General features: G+C 35.3%; 1 protein-coding gene across 1 annotated transcript in view; it reads left to right on the forward strand.

The window, feature by feature from the left end:
* The first annotated feature begins 1090 nt into the window (after positions 1 to 1090).
* LOC149770906 (uncharacterized) overlaps positions 1091 to 25322 on the forward strand; it is a 48083-nt gene continuing 23851 nt past the window's right edge. Inside the window, exons 1-3 of the mRNA XM_089949004.1 lie at positions 1091 to 1227; positions 5119 to 5174; positions 7980 to 8057. Of these exons, the coding sequence (XP_089805130.1) occupies positions 1091 to 1227; positions 5119 to 5174; positions 7980 to 8057 (271 nt within the window). The remainder of the gene's footprint in view (positions 1228 to 5118; positions 5175 to 7979; positions 8058 to 25322) is intronic.

Here is a 25322-nt window from a genome sequence, read left to right on the forward strand (position 1 = left end):
CCATTTTATTTTCAATCTCCTTGTAAACAGGACATCTACGACCTCATACTCTTTCAGCTACTTGTTCGACTAGGTCTGAAATCATTATTCAAGTAGAAGAAATGTTTTACCCAGGAATGCAAACTGAGTTCATGCAAGGGTAGATTCCTTGTCTACATGGGACAATCCGTCTGTTTGAGAATTCCTTCACCTGCTCAATGCAGCAGCTGACACCTTAGTCCATGGTTGCTCCTTGGGCTTCCATAACAGTGATAATGTGGTCCAAATGGAGTCAGAACCTTTGCCCATTGGACCAACTTTCATGATCTACATAATATAAGGTTGCAATTCAAAGGTAGGGAAACCACCCTGGATTTGTTTCTGAGATACCTCTGTAAGTACAGTAACCAGCAATCATGATCGCTATGGATACGAAAACAGATGACTGGGAGAGCAAGTCTCCTAACATTTTGGGATGACATTGGAGTGTAGCCTGTTCAGGATCATTATTTACATATCAACATCCTTGAGATGAATATCATTTTGAAAGCTTTTCATTGGTGGCTGAAAACCTACATGGGAATGGAGTTCTCATTTTGCCCGATAACTCCGCTGGGGTGATTTATCTCAAACAGGAAAGTGAAACCAAGTACCCAGACCTTTGTATTCTTGTTTGGGAAGTGGTGTCCTAAACGACAAATCTGCATTTAAGTTCAACATGTCTTAGGGTGGCTAATATATTGGTGAACTCAGTGTCCTGTAAGAAGGAACTAATACACACAGAATGGTCTCTTCATCCCTCAGTTTTCACTCTATATATACTTGATAGGATTGACCTATGATGGACCTATTTGCAACAAGGTAGATTGCCAAAATCCTAACCTTATTTTTTCAGTCCTGGATCCAAAAGGCCCTGATAGTCAGTACTCTTTTTATAGATGAGAATGACCAAATGTATACAATTCACCAACACCTCATTTTCTGAAGGTGATACAGGAAGCTAAACTGTCTCATCCTGATTACTCCATTCAGATGGAAATCTTAGACCAACCTTTTGAATCTCGCAACAGAATCACCAGGAATCAAGATATTCCCTCCTTGAGCAACCACAATGGCAGTCCTTTCATCTCAACCCAGAGTTACTGAACTTGCTCATCTTGATCTTATTAAATACGCCCTTAAGAACAAACAGTTCTCACAACAGGTGGTGGAGAATCCCTCAAGTGAGATGGCCATCAATCCATTGAGGTGTACGAAGGCAGTTGAATATAATTTCAGTGGTGTGCGCAAGAGTACTTTTTACTAATGTAGGGATCCATACATCAATAGCTTGCTTCCTATGGCTCTTCAATGAGAAACATTTAGCACCAATCATAATTAAACCTACCATTCCATGATCACAGGCACACTGTGTTATCATGGAGGAGAGGATATCAGACAAACTAAACCATTGTATGTTCATTCCAGATTTCACCTGTCCATTGACAATGTCTACATGTGGAATTTATCATGGGTACTTACCTGACTGAACAAGAAACCATTTGAACTGTTCTCTAGGGCTTATTTATTTCACCTTTCAAATAAGTCCTGCCTTTTCACTACTTTCATTGTCAAGAACAGGCTTACTGTTCATGAGGGGTCAGATATTGGTAATAATTCCTGTCTGTTCAAGACACTTCATCTCAAAGGCATCTGCAGGACCCAGTGCGAGCTCTGAAGTGGTATTTAGGAAGACTGAGAAGTTGATCAAAGATTATGACTTATTTTGCCTTCAAGAGATTGAAAGGACAGTGTATCAACATGGACACTTTCATGTTGAATCAAGTTTGACGTCTCTTCCTCATAACAGACTAAACCCACATTAATGAATATTCTTTACATATCGACTCACAAACGTAGGACAGTTGCCACAAACACTGCATATGAGTGAAATGGTTCTCTAGCTGTAATTATCCAGATGGAGATCTGAGCACACTTCTCAAGTCATATCGAAGATCTGTCATGCTAAAAGGCCCAGTTTAAATGGCAGGAACCTTTGCCAGTGGTGCAAAAGGTTACCTCTCTTGGTTGTTCAGCAGTTTCATAAAGATGCACTTTCATGAGTTCAGCTGGATTTGTGAGAAGGAAGATTTTCCCTTTGACAGCTGCTCCCTGTTATATGGAGTCTATTTTCAGTCGGGTTATCTATAAGCTGTCTCACATACCTTAGGGCCCCAGAGATGGTCTCTCCGGAGTAAGGGGATATACCTCACTCAACCACGTACCTATTCTCCAAAAGTATTATGATTGGATAACATATTTTGAACAAGAGACCAATTTTTTCTAGTTAATTCTTTCTTAGATAATACTTACCCAATCATTATTGCACATACACCCTTCCAGCACCCTGCAGTTACATCCATAGAGAGAGTGTGCCTTCCACTCCAGTGGTAACTGGCTATTTCATGGGATTTGGTGCCAATCCTGGTATTGCTCTGAGATCACTCAGACTGCCATCTAGGTGGGCAGATAACTTTTAACTTTTTAGATAAAAAGTTTTAACCAGAAAGAACTGGATTTTTGAAGTAAAAGTTATACTCCTAGGGTATTATGATTGGGTAAGTATTATTGAAGAAACTTATTGTACTAGAAAAAAATGGTTTTCATCTATGTAATCATCAGCAATGGAATAAATTTCTAGCAAGGATATCTGGCTGACTCAGATTTCTTATCAAAAACTGTTTTCTTTTGTCTGTTTGGTAGATTTAGCCAAGTGAGTGATCATGTTAGGAAATGGAATAACAGAAAAAAGACTTTAATCATTTTGAAGGAAGTGGGAAATTCAGAAGGAAATTGATACGGTGTTTAGAGTTCTACACATAACATTTGGTCAAGATACAAATTGGTATTTTGGTAGAATAGAATATTAAAAGGCACAGGTTGATATAAACACAGCCAGTGAGTGAGGACCATTCACAGAGTTACCTGAAATGGGCAAAGAGACTTTAAACAAGGATAACATATGTTTCTTCTCTGTTGTTTGCTTTTTGCTATCCCAGCAAGAAAACACTAAATTAGACCATCTAATTATTACCCTGACATTGATTTCAGAGAAGAGAGTTCTGTTGTAAAATTTATAAAATACCATTATCAACTTATCTGTTTCTTATACTGTAATTTTTTATAACGGATAATGTAAACAAATACATACTCTTTACAAAGAGTTATAACCTAAAAACACTGCTAAAATGCTATTCAAAAAAGAAGGTAAGATTGACTTCAATTTCACAAACATTTGTTGAAAGAAGTGAAAACTAGCAAGTTGAACAATCAATAAACTGATAAGCATTTAAGTCTTGTGCATAGCAAGTGTAATTCAAATTAAAAACATGCAAAATATATTTGATGTACTGATGATCAGTATGAAAATTATTTACACTTACATTTGTGAGGATAATAAGTTTATGACTCTAAGGTCTTAAACTAAGCAACAGAAAAAGAGAAACCCAACAAATTTTGTAAAAGTTCAACAAATAATTTAGCTTAAATGGAACTTATAGTGTTGTAAATTCAATCCCAAATAGTCCTAAAAGTTAAATCAAAAAGTCCAAAAGTAGTGTTAAGAATGACTTCCAAACTTGATAATGCTGATGTGCCTGTAAGTTTAAATGTGTTAATGTGCCAACATTCTTGATACATCACAGTGATATAATCCAGAATGTCTTTGAATGAATTCACATTAATTCCAAATTAGTGATTAAGTTTGAAAGGCAGTGAGCACTTTGTCATTCCAATGAATACTTTAAATAAATCTTCTCCACAAATGGACACACAACTAAACAACTGATTCCACTAGATACATGTTAAAGTAGGAATGGGTAGTTCTAAACAATCTTTATGAAATAACATAAGACAAAATAAGAGGGCCAGGGTGAGAGTAAAATGTTCATTTCCAGAACATTCTCAAAGTAAAAATGTTTACCTACATGTGATAAATGTCTTAAAATATACTTTTCTATCTTTGACAAAAAAATAGCCTTGCAAATTTTTTTTAAATGACCATTACAATCTACTCTCGTGGACAAAAATTAAACACCATATAGTCATACATAATAATGATCACATTTATCCAGAGTTACTCAGGAAAATTTGCATTTGTAATTAGTTCTTGTTACTGCTAATGTTCATTGATATATGAAAGAAATAAATCCTCCAAAATCTTAGCAAAAGCTTTTATTTTCTTTGCTATGTGTTTATAGGTCAGCACGTCCACATATAACATATCTCAGGTCAACCAGCAAAGCACCAACATATGTTAAAGAGAGCAAATTTATGTAAACTATAACATTGATAAAATGGGGGGGGGCAGGATTTTGTAATGTGATCTTTGTTCCAGTTGTAATTTCAGTCCTTTTCTTTTATATTGAAGACATGTATTGCAGAATAATAGGATAAGCACTGTATAGTAAATTATCATTTGTATGTTGCCATGTATATTATGTCCCAAAATAATGATGAGTTCTGTTGCCAAAATTAAATTTATTATGCTCTTTTTCATGTTTCAAGGGCCCTAAAGTGCTTACTGTTACGGATCACTGCCATCTCACCTTTGTCTGTGTGGATTCAAGTCTTGGGGTTTGGCCAATTTTGGTACATTAGAAAGCATGCTGGTAGCTTCCCTTGGGTTGGTGGTTTTATGGGGGGGTTTTCCACCATGTGTAGCATATCTTGTGCCGAAACACGGTGTTAAATGCCATATCATCCACTACAGTCATGTTTAATATTTTAGTAAAAGTTCAGTCAAATTATCATTAGAATCTGCAAACACACTCACACACAGATAACAGTGTGCATATTCCCTAGTGGAGCAAAAGACCTAAAGCCTGGTTCTGTGAACATGATTTGTGTTGCATTGAGTGGAGGGGGGCACATTTTCGAATGATGTACTGGTGATCTTTATGAAGAGAGAATGAACATTCCTTGCTGTTAAGTTTACACATATTAAATTTTATATATATTAATTTTCAGGATGGTGTCAAGTTTCAATCAGGTAATGGAGTCTATTATTCTTCTACAAATTAATTAACGCTGGAAAGATGTTGTTTTGCCCCATAATGGTGTATTTAATATTTTAACTCACCCAGCTATTATTTCCTCTAGAATAATCCTGCAGATGTGGAGTAGCATTGCTGCCATACCCAATACTGATATAGAAGGTAAGACGTAGGCAAGGAGTAATGTTCCACAACATTCATTAAATATTAGTAAATATGGTACAATATATGTATATATGTGTGTGTATGTGTTGATTTAAGTACTTTCTCAGCTTTCTTAAACATTATTCAATGACACATTGTTCAATTTCTTTAGGGCTCCTTTTTGACAATATCAATATTTCCATTTCATATATATATATATATATATATATATATATATATATATATATATATATATATATATATATATATATATATGTATATATATATATATGTATCCTATGGAGCATAGTGTGGGCAAGAGAATTTTTATAAGTGTTTTATCTACACACGCAAAGCATTTTCAACTCTTTTTCAGTGTATGTAAAATTTCAGTAAATGATACACTGTTATAAAATCAAAACAATTCCATAAAAATGACTAAGAAAGTAATGATAATTAATAGTTAAACAATCTCTTGATGTGGGACATTACAAAGAACTAACCTTAATATAGTCTCAACGCATGGCAACAGCTAGCACATGTAATTAGCTACAGACTAATAAGGAATATGAAGGTCTTGTTATTTGCAGCTACAAAAATTCCACTACAACAAACAACAAAAGTAGATGAACTGTAATAACTGCCTTGTCTGTTTTTCCAGTTTCATGCTATAAAACATTGTTGGTCAGAATAAGATTTAAATTCATTTCCCCCAGCTATTAACTAAATGTGTACCACATTGCATGATCTGATTATATTCCTTTGAGAACAGACTATGACAATATTACTCAAAAACACAGTAGCTTTTGCTATATACTCTCTATAATGGCTTAAATCAATTTTGTGTTTGATATAACATGCTGCAAATTTGAACTATGTTTAGATAAGAACATGCAAGTGTAGCTATTATTGAATTATGCTTTATAGTCTATGTACAGCAGGTGCAAAGTTCTCATGGGTGGCAGAGTGGTCCCTAGTGCTTACCTCTACTGATCACTGCCATCTCACCTTTGTCCACTTGGGATTAACTTTTGCCTGTGGCTAATGTGGGTATGTGAGAAAGCTGATCATTAGTTTCATGTGGGTTTGTGGTTCTTGCTGGGGTTTTCCCAGGTTCTTTCTTAACCAGTTATACTGTCTACCATGTATAGCCTGTCTTGTGCAGAGAATGGGTTTCATTCCAAACAAAATAAACAGAAGGTGCAATTATTGGGAGAAATATTAACTTGTGATAGAAATGAAATGTAACCTGATTGCAAAATTAACAATGAAAATAAAAGTTTTGTCTGTTATTGTTTTATGGTCACAAAATGTGTAGGGATTTGGAAACTTGAAACTTCAGTTCTGAATAATCTGTATGCATCAAGTTTTGATGAAACTGCTTAGTGAGAAAATCAGGTTTAATTGTATTGATTTTTCTAAGTTCTGATTATAACTTCTTACGACAGATTTACCTCCTCACTATGCTGTCTTGCTTATACATTTGGAAAACTAAAGTAAGACTTAAAATTTACAAAACTTACAAATTGTGCCAACTATTAATTAATCTAATTGATGTGGGATTGATATGGAAATATGGTAATGAATTTCTGTATTAGCTCAGGGCTGGATATACAGTTAAAAAGTAAGATTCATGTTTACTGTTGATTTTGATTACAAAACTTAATAATAATAATAATGTGGACATTGTTTGGAAATTTGTTATACTATGAAAGCCCATTATCTCATATATTTAAGTAGTGGCAAAACTTAAAGTAAAAAAAAGATCACTTTTGTTTTAAGTTTGAGAGTAATGCCCAAGTTTGTAAAAATGATAAAGGTTCTATGCCATAACAAATGACACAGTAGGACATTGATGTCTATGTCTAAAACCCATAATTTGTGATTCATGTATATTCTTCAGTATTATTAATTCCTGGTTGTTAATGTTAGCCTCCAATCTGAAAGTTCTATCAAGCCTGCATGTAAATTGTTTCCACAGTTAATTTAATTGTATATAAAAAACTAATTTGCCATTTTTTTTTGTTTATAACAAAAAGAGTCAATGTAGACATAATGAACAATTCTGATTTTCATTTTACATCGTTCCTCATCAGTTGTTACCTGAATCTGATAAGTGTTTAAGAAAGAAGGTCTTAGATATGTTGGGGCTTAGAAATCTGTTCATGGTCTTTGATTGGTATGTTAGGTTTCTTATTTTAATCCTTATGTTTTTGTCATGCACATGAAGTTTAGGTGGGGGAAAAGTCCATTGGTATAATTAAAATCCATAAAGATTATAATATTTTGAAACTACCTGTAATTTGTTTCCTTAAAATGGGTTTTAAAATTGTTTTCAGATCTGGGTTTTATAACACTTGTGTTCATTGTCATTACACCGTTGAGCTTAGTTATGGAATTGTTTGATGTTCCAGATTAAACTCAAGAAATCAATATAGTCTCATATCAGACAAAGTTAATTCTTAGCCATCTTCAAACATTTTGTAAATACTGCTTGGATTGAATGTATCTAAGAGCAAATGGTTGGCTTGTCTTATGCATAAAGGTATCATCAGATAAATATGTTATTATCCATTATTGATCATCATCTTACAGAAATCTAATGTTATTGTGTAACATGTATGTCTGTCTATCTGTCTGTCTGTGTCTGTCTCTGTCTCTCTTTCTCTCTCTCATTGTCTCCTGTAAGCTGAAGATTGGATATAGTTGGATATAGCAGATCCTTACAGTCCAGACCATAATTGCTCTCAAGGCTTAAAACTTTTGCTTGTTATGTGTGTTACGATTTTATGTTGCTTTTCACTATTTCATGTGACATTGTAGGCACAAAAGGAAAAAAGAGGAGATCAACTGTTGGCCAAGATGGACCAAGATCCAAACGAACCCAGTTACATCAACAAGGTTTGAGCTGGATATTTCAGTTATTTATCTACTGTTATTCTATGGTGTGAAAAAGAAGATATTCAAATGAACATTAATAGTCAACATAGCAACTAAATAGTTCAAACTTGTCTTTGCCTTCCAGTTTCAGTACAGCTTTGAATTTGTATTCACAAGCTAACATATTTCAGTTGCCCACGTAAGCGAAATCAGATATACTTTGGCCTCTTGTTAACAAGTTTCGTCTCATTGGAATGATTTGTCACTATTTACATGTCTATCTGCCTAAAAATATTTTCCTTTAAAGAGCATAATTCTCAGACTATTCAAGGAATTTCAAACAAATTTTATATATTTACTGACCAAGCATACAGGGGACTTATCATTCAATATATTTTTTTTATTGCCATGGTAATAAAGTGTGGCATAAAGTAGTATATAAATTGAGAATCTACACTAAATGATGCTAGTATAAGTTGTTTTAAAAATTCAGAGTGCTCAGCCATTGGGTATTTTCAATAGGAGTCTAAGATAAGCAGAGGGCAAGGGGTGGGGGTGGGGAATTTCATTTCATGATGTCTTTTGTTCGGACAAGTTTTCAGCATTTGTAGCTCCTGTGGTCATAGTCCAGCAGAGCTTATGGCTTAGCCTGTTGTTGGGCATCTGCCTATCTGTTAGCATGTGTTTCTTACTTCCCCCAAACTACTGATAAGATTGCAATGAAGCTATTTACACACATTAATCCCTAAGTATAGTTAGTCCTAAATGAAAATGTCACTGCTATTCATTCTGATATGGCCAAGATGGCCACCACCATCACAGGTCATCCTGAAAATCTTGTTAACACTACTCCACCTGAATGGATGGCCATATCAACATCTGGTTTGCACTTAGAGGCTTATTGTGATGTCTAATTAGTCCCAAATGTAACTTGTGCCGATCTGACCTCCCATATGGCCATCTTGGTATTGCTATTGCTGAATGGAAAATCAGCAGAATCTTGTTTTAACCAAAAGACTTCTTATGGTGTTTACTTGTTCGGATTTTATATCCGATATGGCTGATACAGTGTCCATGTTGAAAATCTTATTGCTCCTCATCCTAGATGGAATGTCATATCGCCATTAGCTTTTCACAAGAAGACTTATTACATTATTATGCATATCTAGATTGTGTGTTTCATTTTTGTTCGTGATTGTAGATTGTATGGGTCATTTTTGTAAATAAATTTATGTAGCTCCATGATTAAAGGTTGTACTTGAAGTTTGGTAAATATGCTTATGTATGCTTTCACCTTTGGAAGGTTCTAGAAGATAATCGTGTGGATTAATTTAATGGGATTTGAGTTCAGGTTATTGGTTTTACCCTTGGAAATTCTGGTATGCCTGGTTTCTGATTGGTTGCCTGCCAAGGAACCTAGCCTTGTTTACAAGTTAGAATGTTATGGAAGTGAAATATTAATCTTCATCCTAGTTCTGTGATTGTGTCTTATTTTTTTTAATATGGGGATTTGATTAAAAAAAAATTGTTATTCCAGTCTTAAACACCTGTAATGGAGTCAGTATTTTGTTGTGTTTAATTATCATATGAGAAGATTTATTATTTAAATTATTCATTGTAATTACAAAGTGCTCTTAGACTTTAGGACTAAATCACTGTCTTGAAATGACTGCATTCATTTAAAGATATTTTGGATCATATCATTGTGGTACATCATGACTGTTTGCATCAGGACCCACAAGCAAAATCATTGCCGGAATGACACACCAAAAAGTTGTACAAGCATTTTCTTTACATTTTAATTTACCCTGAGTAGATCTGAGAGAACACCAGTTGTCTCACAATCCATTGCCCTTATTCAGTATGTTGTGCAGAACTTCAGGAGTAGGTCACAGCTGTGACAAAAGTACTGACATGTGACAGATCTGTTTTTTCACTTGTTAACCAGACACGTGTTCTTTGCAACAAACATTTTCTCCATGGCTTTCATAGTAAAAATGCTTTAGAGACCCAGGCCTGCAGGAAGGGGAGGTTTTAGACCAGCCCTTTCTGGGGTGGACTGGTACACTGCTAAGGCGCCCTGAGGGTTTGGACAATCGACAGTGAGTGGTGGGGTGGGTGAGCTCAGACAACTAGTTGGCAGCTTTTTTGCTCATATTTGCAAGCCTTTGGGAAGTGGACTTGAAACACGTTAAAATTCATTCTAAGGTTTGGAAATGCTTACCTAAATTACTGATCTTTTACACCAACAGACAATATAGATATCAAAGCAGCCTTTTCGAAAATACTTTTACCTCCATTACATTCAAACTAGAAAAAGGGTGGTGGTCATGCAGATTGATTTGCATGGTTGTCCCCAAAACACAGTGCATTTGTGCCTACATGAAAATGGTGCATGTTCATTTTGTAGTAACTTTCAGCCTTGCAGTACCTGGTTGTGTTCTGACGCAGACTAAAATCAAGATTTATTACAAATAATTATAATGTAATAGATGTGAATAATATCTATAGTCTCTGTTGTGTTTAAATATGGCTCGCACAGAATGAATCATGCAATTCCATAAATTTCATTATTATGAGCATAGGGTGAGCCTACCTTCTGACATCATAGGTAACTACTATGAAACCATTTGCTGAATAAGTTTAGTTAAATTATAATATTTACACACAATTTCCATGAGAAATTCTTTATTTTTTACCATTCTTAAATCAGTCTAGACAATATCTAATGTCATTGTTGATAGCATGTAATGCCAATTTTTAATAGCATTAATTTATTTGTCAAGCAGTTAGCATGTAATGCAAATTTTAAGTAGCACTAGTTGTTTTTGTCAAGCAGTCAGCATGTAATGCAAATTTTAAATAGCACTAGTTGTTTTTTGTCAAGCAGTCAGCATGTAATGCAGATTTTAAGTAGCACTAGTTGTTTGTGTCAAGCAGTCAGCATGGAATGCAAATTTTAAATAGTACTAGTTGTTTTTGTCAAGCAGTCAGCATGTAATTTGTCTTGGAAAATTTACTCCACATAATGGCATGGTAAGTTAAGTGTAATTACTTTGTAAACTGTGTGATAAAACTGGATATTTATGTTAGGAAACTATCATTTTTGCAGCAGCATGTTGGATAGCTGGAGTTTATATTTCCATGAAAAATGAAATTTTTGAGTACGGATGTTCTGTTAGATATAATGGTAATTTTCTCAGGAAAATTTGTGTTTGTGTGAGTTGCAGATATTTTCAGATGTTTATTTCTGTTTATGTTAGGTAATTATTATTCATTACTTTTCTCATGTAGTCTGTCTTAGAAAATTGTTTGCTTTATCACTGTTGTTACCAGCCATAACTGTTATTAAATGGGAGTCAACATTTGTTTGGGGACATAAATCACTTGACAGAAATGAGGTAGATCATATTTACGAATTGTTTGCATAAAGATAAATGATAAAGTTATTAACCTGTATAGGTCATAGTTTCCATGGATTTTTGGCTACAAAATATAGACCATCGTTTGACTTGGTATTTCTGTCTGGAGTGATGTCTGAGACTTTACTTATAATTGAGAGTTGCCTCTTTATTCTTGTGTCTTCAGGAGAGATTGTACTGGTATTCTATTTCTTAAAAATTATTCATTGGAAAGTTCAAGGTTTGGACTGCATTTGAATGCAGGAACCTTGGCAACTATCATGGTCAGTATTTGCGCACTGATTTGTTGTTGCTTGCTGCTGTGGGGACCCGAGTGGCCAAGTGGTCTACAGCGCTCATCGTTATGGATCACTGCCATCTCACCTCTGTCTCCGTGAGTTCGAGTCTCAGGCTCGGCTAACGTGGGTACGTGAGAAAGCCTGCCAGTAGCTTCTTGTGGGTCGGTGGTTCTTCCCGGGGTTTTCCAGGGTTCTTCCTCCACCAATTATACTGGCCGCCATGTATAGCCTATCTTGTGCTGAAAAATGGCGTTAAACCATACAACAAACATACAACAACAAAGCTTGCTGATGTGTTTGAGGAATGTCGTGACACTGCCATGCACATGTACAAGGTCGATCCTGCACATTACTTCTTGTGACAAGGTATGACATGGGATGGATTGTTGTCCAAAACCAAAATTGAGTTGGAATTGCTCACTGACATTGACCGGCATATATTTTGTTGAGTGATCACTTTGTGGCGGGATTTTTCTGGCAAGTCACAGACATGCTTGTGCCAGCAACCCAAACATGGATGAGTATGACCCTGCTGCCCCTAATAGTTACATTATGTATCTAGATGACAATAGCCTCCATTAGTGGACAGTGATGCAGCTGTTGCCAGTTGGTGGGTTTTGATGGATTGATCCTAGATACATTGACCTGCAAAAACACATAAACAATAAAAACATAACAAAGACTAAGATACTTTTTTGAAGTTAATCTAGAATACTCCTAACATTTACATGATTTAGACAAGGATTATCGGCTGTCGTCATAAGCGCTTTTCTAGCCCGGTACCTGATTGTCTCCATATCAGATTGCAATCATTGATGAATCTGGATGTAAAAACACTAAATGCACCAAACTAATACAAAATCTCAGAACCAAATACAATTATGTACTGCGTGTACAAAGCCTCAGCTGTATCTGTGATTGGGCATGCATGTAACCAAGATCCAATGAGTGCTTCAATTTGCCAGCATGCCCTGTATATCCAGATGAATATTATTCTGAGAACAAAGGCCACCAATGACTTTGAGAAGGACTTTTTCAAGCTCATGAACAATGCTGTGTTTGGCAAAACCATGGAGAATCTGCACAAATGAATTCATTTACATTTTGATGGTGTTAGTGAACAAGGCAAATTTAGAAGGTTCATCCCTGACTCAGTCTTTGAATCCAGAAAAATCTTTGATGGTGGACTTATTGCCCTTCACAGTAAAAATTGAAACTAATACTGACAACACCAATCTTCCTTGGATCTTATGAAATAGTCTTGTTGAAGTTGCTCATGTATGAGTTTTACTATGACAAGATCAAACTATTTTATGAGGATCAGGTCAAGATGCTGTACACCAACAATGACTTGTTGCTGATGCATATCACTATCGATGCTGTGTATGTCGATATGGTACAGCCATGTTTGGTCAATGAATTTGATAGCATCAGTGAGGTCTCAGAATCAGACAAGTGGGTTATCCCTTCAGTGACAGACCTGCCAACCCTAATGATTTTGCCTAAGTCTTACAAAAATTAACAGACTTATGGTATGAAAGCAAAAACTACAGAAAAATGATCATTGCCTAAAAATCCGGAATTTTTTTTCTTATCCGTGTTTGATTTGGATCCCGGTTTTATTTTAGAATTAGTGAAATTAGTCAGATGCCTTAAGGTCTCACTGGACAGTTTATCTGGTGAATTTTCATCCGACAATGACCTATTGCAGAAAAATGAGAATAATTTTACACTGAAGATACAAAATAAAAACAAACTAATTATTTTTATAGAAAGCATACATGTGAGATTTTGACTGCGGCAATCAGGTTAATTCCTAATGCAACTGATGGCTTTTATACTGAACCAACACTGCCACCTACCCCCTCTTTTTTACATTCATTTTTGACAGGAAAGAGCTATATTGAATATTTTCCTGTGACAAGGCAGCTAAAAGAATCAGTATGTGCCTTATGCATGAATCAAGTTCACTAGTACTATAACAAATCAGCATACTTTTCATCACCCCTCAACCATCTAGATTTTTAGATATTTACCTCTGTAGCAGACACATGTAAATACATAAGCCAAGTCGGATGCTCATTTGCAGCCCAAGTTGCCCATTTGATCTCCAATGCTCATCTAACTGTGACAGGCAGTCACCAACAAGCCAGTCCATTTCCAAGCCTAACTCAAGTAAATCTCAACCACATTACAGATGTAGCTTATGCATGAATTTATAAATGCTAGGCTTGTGATAATTAGGTTCATGCTTTCTACCTTAAAAATTCAGGCAGCTAATCCATGATTAAAAGAAATAACAGAGTCAAAAGTCATAGCTTACCTCTGAGAAATGATTGTTTGTCACAAGGGCTCAGTTTTATCTGGAGAGAAATTTAAATTGAGATTGCTTGAAGCTAAGAGTCACCAGGTTTTTATTCAGGATTGTTTCTGCCAAAAGCCAATGGAACACTTTGTCATACATTTGAACTTTCCTGTCTATTTGATATGGATGCCATGGTTCAGAATGGAGGCATCAAAACTGGTTTTAAATGCATTTCCAAAGGAAGACTGCAATCATTACAGATCTGAAAGATGTTTACCTCCATGCTGCAATACACAAGTTCTCCAGGAAATTGCTGCAGCTAATTTTCAAGAACACTCACTTCAGGACCATATCTGCATCTGCATGTCATTGGTGGTGGGACGTGTTAGCTTTAAATATAATACTCATCAGATCCCACAAGTGTACTGTGCTAAATGATCTCATAAGGCAGTAGGTCTTTTGGTTTTTTTTGTCAGGGGGACAAATCCCCAAACCTGTACTTCCTGGTTTGGGATTTTCTTTGGTGGTGTCATCAATTAAAAATCCACATTTATGTCAACCACATCCTGGCCAGTCTCATTTTATTGGTTGACAAATCCCATCAGAATCAGCCAATGCAAACAAAATGGTACATTTACCCCATGGTGTTAAAGTAAAATCTGTATCCTCTAAGACTGGCCACTCATAGATCTATTTCGGACAAAGTGGAATGCAAAGCTCCCAACCTATGTCACTCCACTTCCATGTCTGAAAACCTGGACTCTTGATGCTCATTTCATTGACTGGAATGACATGGATTCAAATTCTTATACCCCAATACCTCTGATTCCAGAGTTTCTGCTAAAGGCAAAGGAATCTGAGTGGCATTTTATCCTGACTGCACACTTCAAGTGGGAAAAATCATGGATAAATGACATTATATCTGGGGGGTTCTGACATGGTTGAATAAAGCCTTGTTGGAACTGCTATCAATACCCAGGGTCTGCCTTCCTCGGTAACATGCTTTGAATATAATATCGATGGTGTCTTCTATTTACTTAAAAAATCACATCACATCCCAATAATTTTGTCCCCTACTAGACCACTTCATTGTTGCAATGGATCTCATAGTTCTGGATTACCTGTTCTTGAGACCATAGTAACTGATTCTTTGTCTTAATGTTAACCACAACATTTCACTTTGGACAAAACAATTGTAATCTCATATTATAGTCGGTCACATATCAGCAGAATGTACGTCCTAACTTGGCTTACAAAAGATGTTCACTATTAGGTCAAGAGTCCAGGAATTGTAATTCATATGGATCCAAGCACAGCAGATTGGGGTGACTGTTGTTTTCTGTATGAATTTTACATCATATCTCATGTCCACTACATATTTTGTCATTGCTGAGTCTGTGTGCTTCATATTTATTGGTTCTCTCTGATAACTACTATCTTGACCAGGTGTTGGCATCCCACTCAAAGCTTCCCTGCCTATTATTACATCAATAGTATAGCCAGGAAATTCTAAGCTTCCATGCCAACACTTCCTGTTTTTATCAACAAGTTGTCAAGCCTCAGCTATAGTGTAAGCTTAATCATCCAACTTTAGTTACAGTGTTTAGATTATAATAATAATGAGGACTTTGTATAGCACCTAATCTTTAGAAGCTCCAAGTGCTTTACAAAATTAGACAACTTCTAGAACATAAAAAAACATATATACACCACTTCCTGGACAATTCACACCCTGATAACTCACAATCCTGCTTATAATGCAGGGTCAGGCGTGAATCCCATTTTTTAAACCAGAAAATACCCCAAAAATTGATCCCTAGTTATGGAACTTGAAGAAGATTGCAATCAAAACTGGTAACTGAAACATTGATATATCTCTCATTTTATGGTTGAAAACGGTATATACCAATAGAACCTGGAAATTTTAATCAACATTTTGAAATTATCAGCTTTTAATAAGAAGTCATATTATTGGTTACATTTTGTTTACCAAACAACAGTCTTAGTGCATTGTAATTAAAGAAATTCAAGGAAATTTCGATTAATGATAATGTCACTAATGTATAGTTATAGGCAGTAAATAATTTTATTAAGTGAAATTGTGTTTTAATTCTATCTTTTCATTCCTCTTAAGTGTAATCATCATACATGCAATGTGTATTTAAATGTAAAATGTGGCAATTAACCATAACAGCTATGTCCACAAGCATTTCTCTGAAAACCTAGTTAAGTGTCGACCGTGTTTTGATAACTGACTTGTAGAAGTATTTCTTATATTGTTGCACTGAATTAAAAGCTGGCCTCCTTTATATTATCATGTTAATGATGTCTTTTGAATAAAAGAAAAGGTAAAAGGCATGCAAATCCTACATACTTAAAATCTAGTGGCCCCAGTCGTATGTCGGGTGAACTCGCTTCAGTTGATCAGTCAAACACTGTTATAAATCTTAGTGTATGTAACATAAACTACCTTAAATTAACAGACTTATTCATAACTGATCAAAGATAGCAAGGCAACCAGGCAAAACTAATACTTCATAAAATAAAGAGCTTGGTTTCAAATATACGGACCATTGTGGGTAAACGAATTTTAGAGACTTCCTGAACTGGCACTTAGAGATATCCTCAAGGATAATAAGAAGTTTACTTTTACTTCCAGTGAAGTCACGACATCAATATTGTACTTAGACGATTGTCTCATGAAATAAATGTCTCTAGTTTTTTGTGTGTTTTTTATTTTTTAAAAGCATCCTTGTCTGGTGGTGTATAAAAAGTTAGCCTAGTTCCCTGCTACATTGACTCCCAACTTGGCAGTATACTATTAAGGGGGTGCTCACCAGTTGTTATGCACTTTTGAGAGAGTGATGTATGTAAGGTGAAGTTGTTTGCACAGTGGAGAGAATGTTGGCATACCTCTATGCTACTTTGATGTAACTGACATTTCTTTGGGTATTGTACTTTTGGAAATTGTACATGATCTGAGCACACTGCTAACTAAAATGAGGAAAATGAATTTTGCCAGACTAGACCATACCAGCTTCTGAAAGTGCAATGAATGAATTACCAAATATATAAGATATTAAAAACATTATCAGCTCTTTTTTTAAACAACTTACCTCTGAAGTTCATAAGTGAAAATGGCCAAGTGAAGCTAGCACATTTTTGAAAGGTGCACATCTAGATTAAGGCCAAGCTGTATACTCTCTAACCCATATTACACCCATCAATCATACACCAAAATAAAGGGAATTAAAGGTTCTTTGAACTATACTGAAGATATACAGTCTTTTTCAAATAGCCAGTATAACCAGCCAGGAATGCTGGGGAAATTCTTTTTCTTTAAAATTCTAATGCAGAATATGAAACTGTAGAGTACCACCTAAATACCAATCCGGGAACCAAGCTAATCAACAAATGAAATGCAGTGACTTATTACACGTATATTTTCACGTACACGTGATGTTTTGTTGAGAAAAGTTTAAACGATCTTACATGTGTTGGACATTTTGAAAATAAATGTTATTTATACAGGATAACAATTTCATTAGGAAAAGCATGTTATTGAAATTATTATTGACATGATTGTAAAACGAGGATTCAGTCATTAAACAGCCCCCAGATTTTCTCTATGCCTAAGCGGATTTTTTCTCTCAATTTTTGGAGGTCCCTTGGTAACTCGCACCCTCGCTTATAGTGTGGTCTATGTTTGTGGACCCCATTGTGCGCGAGCTATCGAGGGAGAGGTGTAATGATATGATTACAACAAAATAAAACACAATGAAATTAGAAAACATAAAACATGCTTAAAATATTTAAGGTAGGAAACATTATTAGGTCTTTAGGTTTGTTCTTGCAGTCGAAATAGGTGAGTTTTAAGAGCACTCTTGAATGAGATCACTGTGTCTTTGTGTCTAAGTTCAGTGGGCAATTCGCTCCATGATGCTGGGCCCTGGTATGGAAAAGAACGCTGTCCATATGACTTCATTTTCATAGTGGGAATAATGAGTATACAATTGTCAGAAGATGAGCGTAAGTATCTTGCTGGTGTGTACACATGAGTGAGGTCGGATAGGTATGTTGGACTGGAGCCCGTTAGTGAAATATAACACAGAAAACAAATGTGTTTGATTCTGGATCGAATGGATAGACAGTATACAGTACAGAGCAGTGGGGAGGTGTGCTCTGATCGTGGTACTCTTAGGATGATCTGAGCAGCTGTGTTTTGAACTTTTTGAAGTTTCTGGAGTAGATCTTGAGATGAACCAGACAGAATTGAGTTCCAATAGTCCAGTCTTGAAAGTACTAATGAAAACACAAGTGTTTTAGTGGCATCAACTGAAATATATTTGCAAATGGAGCTGATGCATCTCAGATCAAGATATACAGCCTTGCATATGTTCATGACATGTTGGGGTAATGAGAGAGTGCTGTCCAGAGTAACACCTAGGCTTCGTACTGAATGTGAATTGAATGTTAGTGTTGCTGATATTTATTGTTTGAGGCAAATTATGTGAATGAGAAAGTTGTTGTTGTTGTAGTGTTTAACACCATTTTTTAGCACACGATAGGCTATACATAGCGGCCAGTATTAATGGTGGAGGAAGAACCCGGAAAAACCCCAGAAAGAACCACCAACCCACAAGAAGCTACTGGCAAACTTTCTCACATACCGACATTTGCTGAATCCGAGACTTGAACCCACGCAGGCAGAGGTGAGATGGCAGTGATCTGTAACAGAGAGTGCTTTAGACTACTCAGCCACTCGGGGCCCCAGAATGAGAAAGTCTTTGTGTTGTAATCAGAATGGCTTCAGTTTTATCATCATTCATCTGCAGCTTGTTACATGTCATCCATGATTTCACATCAGAAATGTACCTCTCTACAGATTGGATGTTTGCATCAACTTCAGTTGGGGGGCTAGATTTGTATAGTTGGGTGTCATCGGCACACAATTGGTGAGACACTGGATGATGATCTATGACACTTGAGAGTGGCTGAGTGTATAGAATGAAGAGAACAGGTCCAAGAACAGACCCCTGTGGAGCACATCATAGATTAACTGTACTGGAGATTACATTAACATACATATAACAAATTCATCTACTATAAGATACTGGCCATTTAATTTTCATGGGGTGGGGGCTATGATTTTGTTTTGAGATGAATTTTCTTTTTCTGTAAACTCCATATAATTAATTTGTTTTTAGATAATATAGTGGATATGGTATGGTGTTATTTTGCCATAAAACAGATTAAGATATGTTTCCAGCATTTGACAGATGAACATTTTACAGGTCCCTGACCCAGGAACATTAAATTATTTGTTGCTAATATAATTGTGGTATATCATGGTACTGTTTCAACTATATTGTCTTAAATTAGGTAACGAAAAATAGTGAAAACAAATAAATATTGTAAAATTGAAAACATAATTTATTTCCCTGAATTACAAATTGAAAAATTAAAAATAACTTACGGTAAGGTGAATTAACTCCTAAATAGTCCTAAATGTTCTATCAGGTCCAAAAGTATCAAGTAATCCAGATGAGTTCCAGTGGTATTCCAAACGATGTTCCCTATTGTACTGATGTATTAATAGTACTGATGAATTACAATGACATAATCTAATTATATATTTAAATGAATTTACAGTAATTCCAAACAGCTACAATTCCAAGTAATATGGGCACTTTGTAATTCCAATGAATGATTGAATTAAATAAATGAATCATCTCAGTTAAACACTACTAAACATAACTCCTTTGAGACTGATGATTGTTGTTAGGAATACGTATTCTTAAATGAACATATCTTTTATAGATAACTAATACACAATACATAATATGGATGCATATTTGTTTAAAAAGTCTGAACTTGTAAACAAGACCAGTTGCTTTATAATCAACAATCAGAAATTATGTCAGCTTGGCCTTTCAAGTACATATTCCTTAAGTCAAATCAGGTGATGTTTACTTGGATGAGAGTTCAACTCAGCCTAGAAACTTATGAATGAATGTACACAGTATGATTACAAAAATGACCTCTTTGTTAAAGTGCAAATCTACTACATAAAAATATTAGTATTAATTAACTAAAGAACCCTTGCAAATTGTTGGGTGTTGTAAAATGATACACATAATATGGACATACGTAACAGAACATATTGAGATGTGTTCATATATACCATGGTATACAGCATTGTACCCAGCTCCAGTAGTCAGTCATTTGTGATGATACCTCTATTATCTTTAGATCTAGTGAATGCTTTGTAGCAGTACATAAAACAAAACAAGCTGGTGCACAGAGGGAAATCTCGTTCATCTACAATTTTGAAAGAGGGAAAGGTCAGATCAGGTTACCCCACATTAGATGTTTATGTGTTATGTATCCATGTTACTGACCCAAGATCAAATGAAATAACAGTCAACTTGTGTTAGCCTACCTCAAAGATCAGATCATTTATCACAAGAGCTCAGTTTTATCTGGAGAGAAATTTAGCAGCATTGCAACAAGCTGCATTTCCAGATCATTTAATGGCTTTTAAGAGACACAGTCTAATGAATTAATGACATCTGTACTCCAGCCTGGATATATCTCTCAAGACTTTGAAGATGGCTCACATACCTAAGGGGATAGGACTTGGGCCTTCTCATAAGTAAAATGGTGTAACTCCCTCCACTGCTTACCTATTCTGCTAAGGTATTATGATTGGCTAATTTATTTCAAGAAGAAACCAATTTTTAGTGTACAGTATATTTCTTCAATAATACTTACCCAATCATAATAATGAAGCATCCTCCCAATAAGGCAAGAATTGTTTTATTAAATTGACTGTAACCTTTGGCATTGTGTTTATACATAAAACACACTGTGACTGAGTTAGTTACTGAAATTGCCACAATAAATTGACTGTAACATTTGGCCTTGTGTTTATATATAAAACAGACTGTGTGACTGAAGTAGATAATCGCTAACAATGTCTTATTACACTGCCTGACACAAGCATTGTTTATATGTTCTCACATGTAACTTTCATTGCCATAAGTTATTTGATACATTCAAAACCATTACACACAAATAATTTCAGATGTACATTTTGTATTTAAATCTTTTAATTAAATAAACAATCAAAGCCAATGAATATGCTTTTCTTCTGAATGAAGTTCAGGCATTGATAAAAAGAGCTAAGAAACTGATCACTGTAAAGAACTCAGATCAAATCCAGTAGATGAACTAGGCTGATATGATCATGGGAATTGAACTCATAAGATTCTTGTCAGGAATTCTATGTTTTAACCAGCCTGGTAATCACAGTGGTTTTCAATTTATTGCTTCATATAGTAAGGATAGACCTAGGAATCCATGCTGACTGAAAATAGTAACACATAAAATTTGTAATACTAGGTAGGTATACTTTATGGGTAGGGCTATGAATTATGTCTCTGTTGTAAATCTATGTCCTGTTCCCAAGTGGCAGCAGAGAGGTCCATGGGACAATGCTGGTTGTTCTTAGGGTTTATGTAAATATTGTGTGTGAGAGAAGATACATTAGACCAACATCTAATGGTGTGGAAACTCTGTGTAATCCCAGCTTTTCTTTCCTCTCTACACTTTCATCACTGCTATGCATCAGTGCTCCCTGGATGTAATAACAGTGCCAACACCCACAATCTATCATTACACTCATAACACTGATGTGCATCAGTGCTTCCTGGATGTAAATACAGTACCTATGCTTAAACTTTATGATTTGTTTCCCCTCCAGAGTTTTAACACTGCTATGTATCAATGATCCCCGTATGTAATAACACTGCCAACATTCAAGCTTTCCTTTCCTAGCTGCAGTTTAAACACTGCATTTGTATCAGTTCTACCTGGATGTAATAACTGTGCCAATGCTCACAATCTATTATTGATTGTAGTTACAGTGGAATCTAAAAGTCAGTCTCCTACCCATCAATCATATCGATTAATCAAGCTGGATTATATATTTAAACTATGCTAATCCATAACTTTACTAAATCTATCTAGTCTGAGTTGGTTACTTTGCTTATGTTTAAGTCTTACTTGGGAAAACCATTTCTCTCTTCATACTTTAATATGTAAGATTCAGTGAGTCTTTTTCACCTAATTCATGGTAATTCACATGACGGCATCAGTTTTTCATGGTTTAAAAGAAGTGATATAGACCGTGTCTCAGGCTGCTCCCGTAAAATAAAAGCTAAAAATCCTGTTGGAGATCATTTTGCTTTTGAATGTTGACTTTGTTGCAATTGTAAAATGTATTGAATGGAATGTCAATCTAAACTTGAGATACTGACAAGGAATGGGAATGGCCATTACCTCATATCCGGTCATAAGATGTTTATTTGTTCTGTATTCATTCAAATAAACCATGATCAAATGAAATAACTTGTGGTTGCTTACCTTGGAGAAGCCTATATATATATATATATATATATATATGAAGACTTTGGAGATAGTTCATGTACTTCAGGTGACTGGAGTTGGGTCATCTCATGACTAACAGGATGTAACTACCTCCAATGCTTGCCTATTGTGTTAGCATTTATGACTGGGTAATGTATTTGTTGAAGAAAACAAGTTTTAGAGTAAAATATATTTCTTCAACAATACTAACCCAATCATAATAGGGATGCACCCTCCCAACCTCCACACAGCTAAATCCTACAGGCAATGTTTTTTCTGTTCAAGTAGTAACACAAAGTATAGATGACATCATTTACTCCATTCAGATGACTTAGATTAGATACATTAATTTCATTTAAGAAAAACACCAATTCTTTCAGCCAAGCTGAGCATTCCACAGCTTCCAACTCTCTTGCACCAACTAAAACAGCTAAGTCAATAGAATTTGAAAATTATATCAACTTGATTGTGCCTGGATTTACTTCAGTATGGACAAAGTTATTAGGGCAAGTATAGTATGTAATTACACTCCAAGCTGTACAACAGCCTTAATATGGGTGCTAGCTGTGGGAGATATTCTTCAAAATGTGGCTTCCAGCTATGAAGTTGACGTTCAGAATAGAGCTACATGGCTCTAAGGGTTATGACTGTAAGACCTCGATACCCCACACCACCATCCAAAATCCTGAATAACATGGTCAGCATCTTGCATTGTAATAATATGGTCCTCATGTGTATACCTTAAACTTTCTAAATTTTAGTAGATAGTATTTTCAACATGATAAATGTTCTGTTATGTGCAATATGTTTTCGCTGTAAACTACAACTTTGAAAGCATCTCCTGTTCATGAATTATTGCTATAACATTTAGAATGCACTTTTTGACTATACCTACAACATGTGCTATTTGCTAGTCTGGAAACCAAGATTCACTGTCATTGGAAGACATTCGGGACATGTACATTACTGTTCAATTTATTGTTTTAAAATGGCAATGGTCACAGTGGTCTGTAAAATCCTTTACACACAATATCTTGCATTTTATCTCATTTAGCCGTAAGGCCAAGTAAGCTTGTAGTATAGTGTTTAATCTGTTGCCCATCATTTGTTAACAATTCATGTTTTCAGCTTCTTGTCAGATACACACAATAACATGTTAGATACATTTCATAACTTTTTCTAAGCAAGAGAGTCACGTGGGCCTAATATTGCTCACATGAGCAACTTACAACTGTAAACTTGTGGAGCTAATTCATGCATATAATGAAACTATAGAATGGGAAAAAAGGTTTTGTTGCTGCATTATCTAATTGGTTTCATTTATAGGACACCTTCCTCCAGAGCAATTTGGAATGATAACTTTTTGAAACAAATGGAAAATGTTCTTGCATAGGAGAAAGAAACATGTATACTCAGAGATATAAATAAGGACCTTCTCAATACTCAGATAAGGAGCATAAGTACATAAGTACATTGCATAAAGAATGAAATTCAACGTAATTGGCTTACTATTGAAATCCTTGATGCTATGAAAACACAAGACCAATTCAAGGCTATGGGAAGCCATGTACAATATAAAGTATGGAGAAATAAAATAACAAGTAAGATTCAAAAAGCTATTAAAAAAACGTATTATCAATCATTGCTTGAAAAGAAAAGGAGCAACACAAACTCCATTTGGAAAGTCTTCAATGAACTCATTGGAGGAACACACAAAGATCAAATAAAATTCACTCACTTCTGGTAAATGATACCATAGTCACTGATGACACTTACATTGCGAATGTTTTCAATGATTTTTTCACCAACTTTACCACAAAGTTAAAAGAACCAGTGACAGAAAACAACTTTATTGAACTGAAAAAGTTCTGCAGCAGAAAAATCTCAAAGGAGGTATGTTTCTTTATCCCACCAGTATCAAAATTCTTTGTTAAAATTTGTCTCAGTGAACTTGATACCAAGAAAGCTACAGGACTTGATCAATTGGTCCTTGACTCATTAAATCTTCTGCCTCTATTATTGTAGATAGCTAGCATAACATTCATAATCAATTTAAGTATTGTAACCTCATCTGTGCCCAAAATATGGAAAACTGCAAAAGTAAGTCCTATTCACAAATCTGGTTCTAAAGATGATGCTGATATCTACCAGCCAATCTTAATACTACCAAACTTGTAAAAATTGACTGAAAAACATGTCCATTACTCATTCGTGTCATATTTAACCACACACTTGCTGTTACACCCTAATCAATCAGGCTTTAGACAAAAATATTACTGTGAGACTGCCTTGATCTCCCTAACTGATAAATGGCTTCAAGCATGTGAATAATAGGATCTGTATTTGTAGATTTCAGGAAAGCTTTTGACATGGTCGATCATGAAGTCCTTTTGGAAAAACTCAAAATCTACCAATGTGATGAAAGCACAGTTAAATGGTTTACTTCTTACTTAGTGAGGAACACATCATATTTGTATAAATAATGTTCAGTCTGAACCTGGAACAATTCAATATGGAGTACCACAAGTCTCAATTCTAGGTCCATTACCATTTATTTTATTTACTAATGACCTACACTTTTACTAAGAGACTCAATATCATCTACAGATCTCTATGCAGATGACACAACATGGTCAGACATCCAAAACACAAAGCATGAACTTGAAATTTCTTAACAGAATGCCCTGAACAAACTGGACAGCTGGTGCACATGCAATGGCATGGTGGTAAATACTGGTAAAACTAAAACATACTTATCTCAACATGGCAGAAAAGGACAAACCTTGATAGTGATTCACTATGTCTGACATGGAAGGATAAAAATTTGCAAATGGTCTGTCATGATAGACTA

This window comes from Sinohyriopsis cumingii, unplaced genomic scaffold, assembly GCF_028554795.1.
Source record: "Sinohyriopsis cumingii isolate HCF-2022 unplaced genomic scaffold, ASM2855479v2 utg002228l, whole genome shotgun sequence".
Classification (NCBI taxonomy): Eukaryota; Metazoa; Mollusca; class Bivalvia; order Unionida; family Unionidae; genus Sinohyriopsis; species Sinohyriopsis cumingii.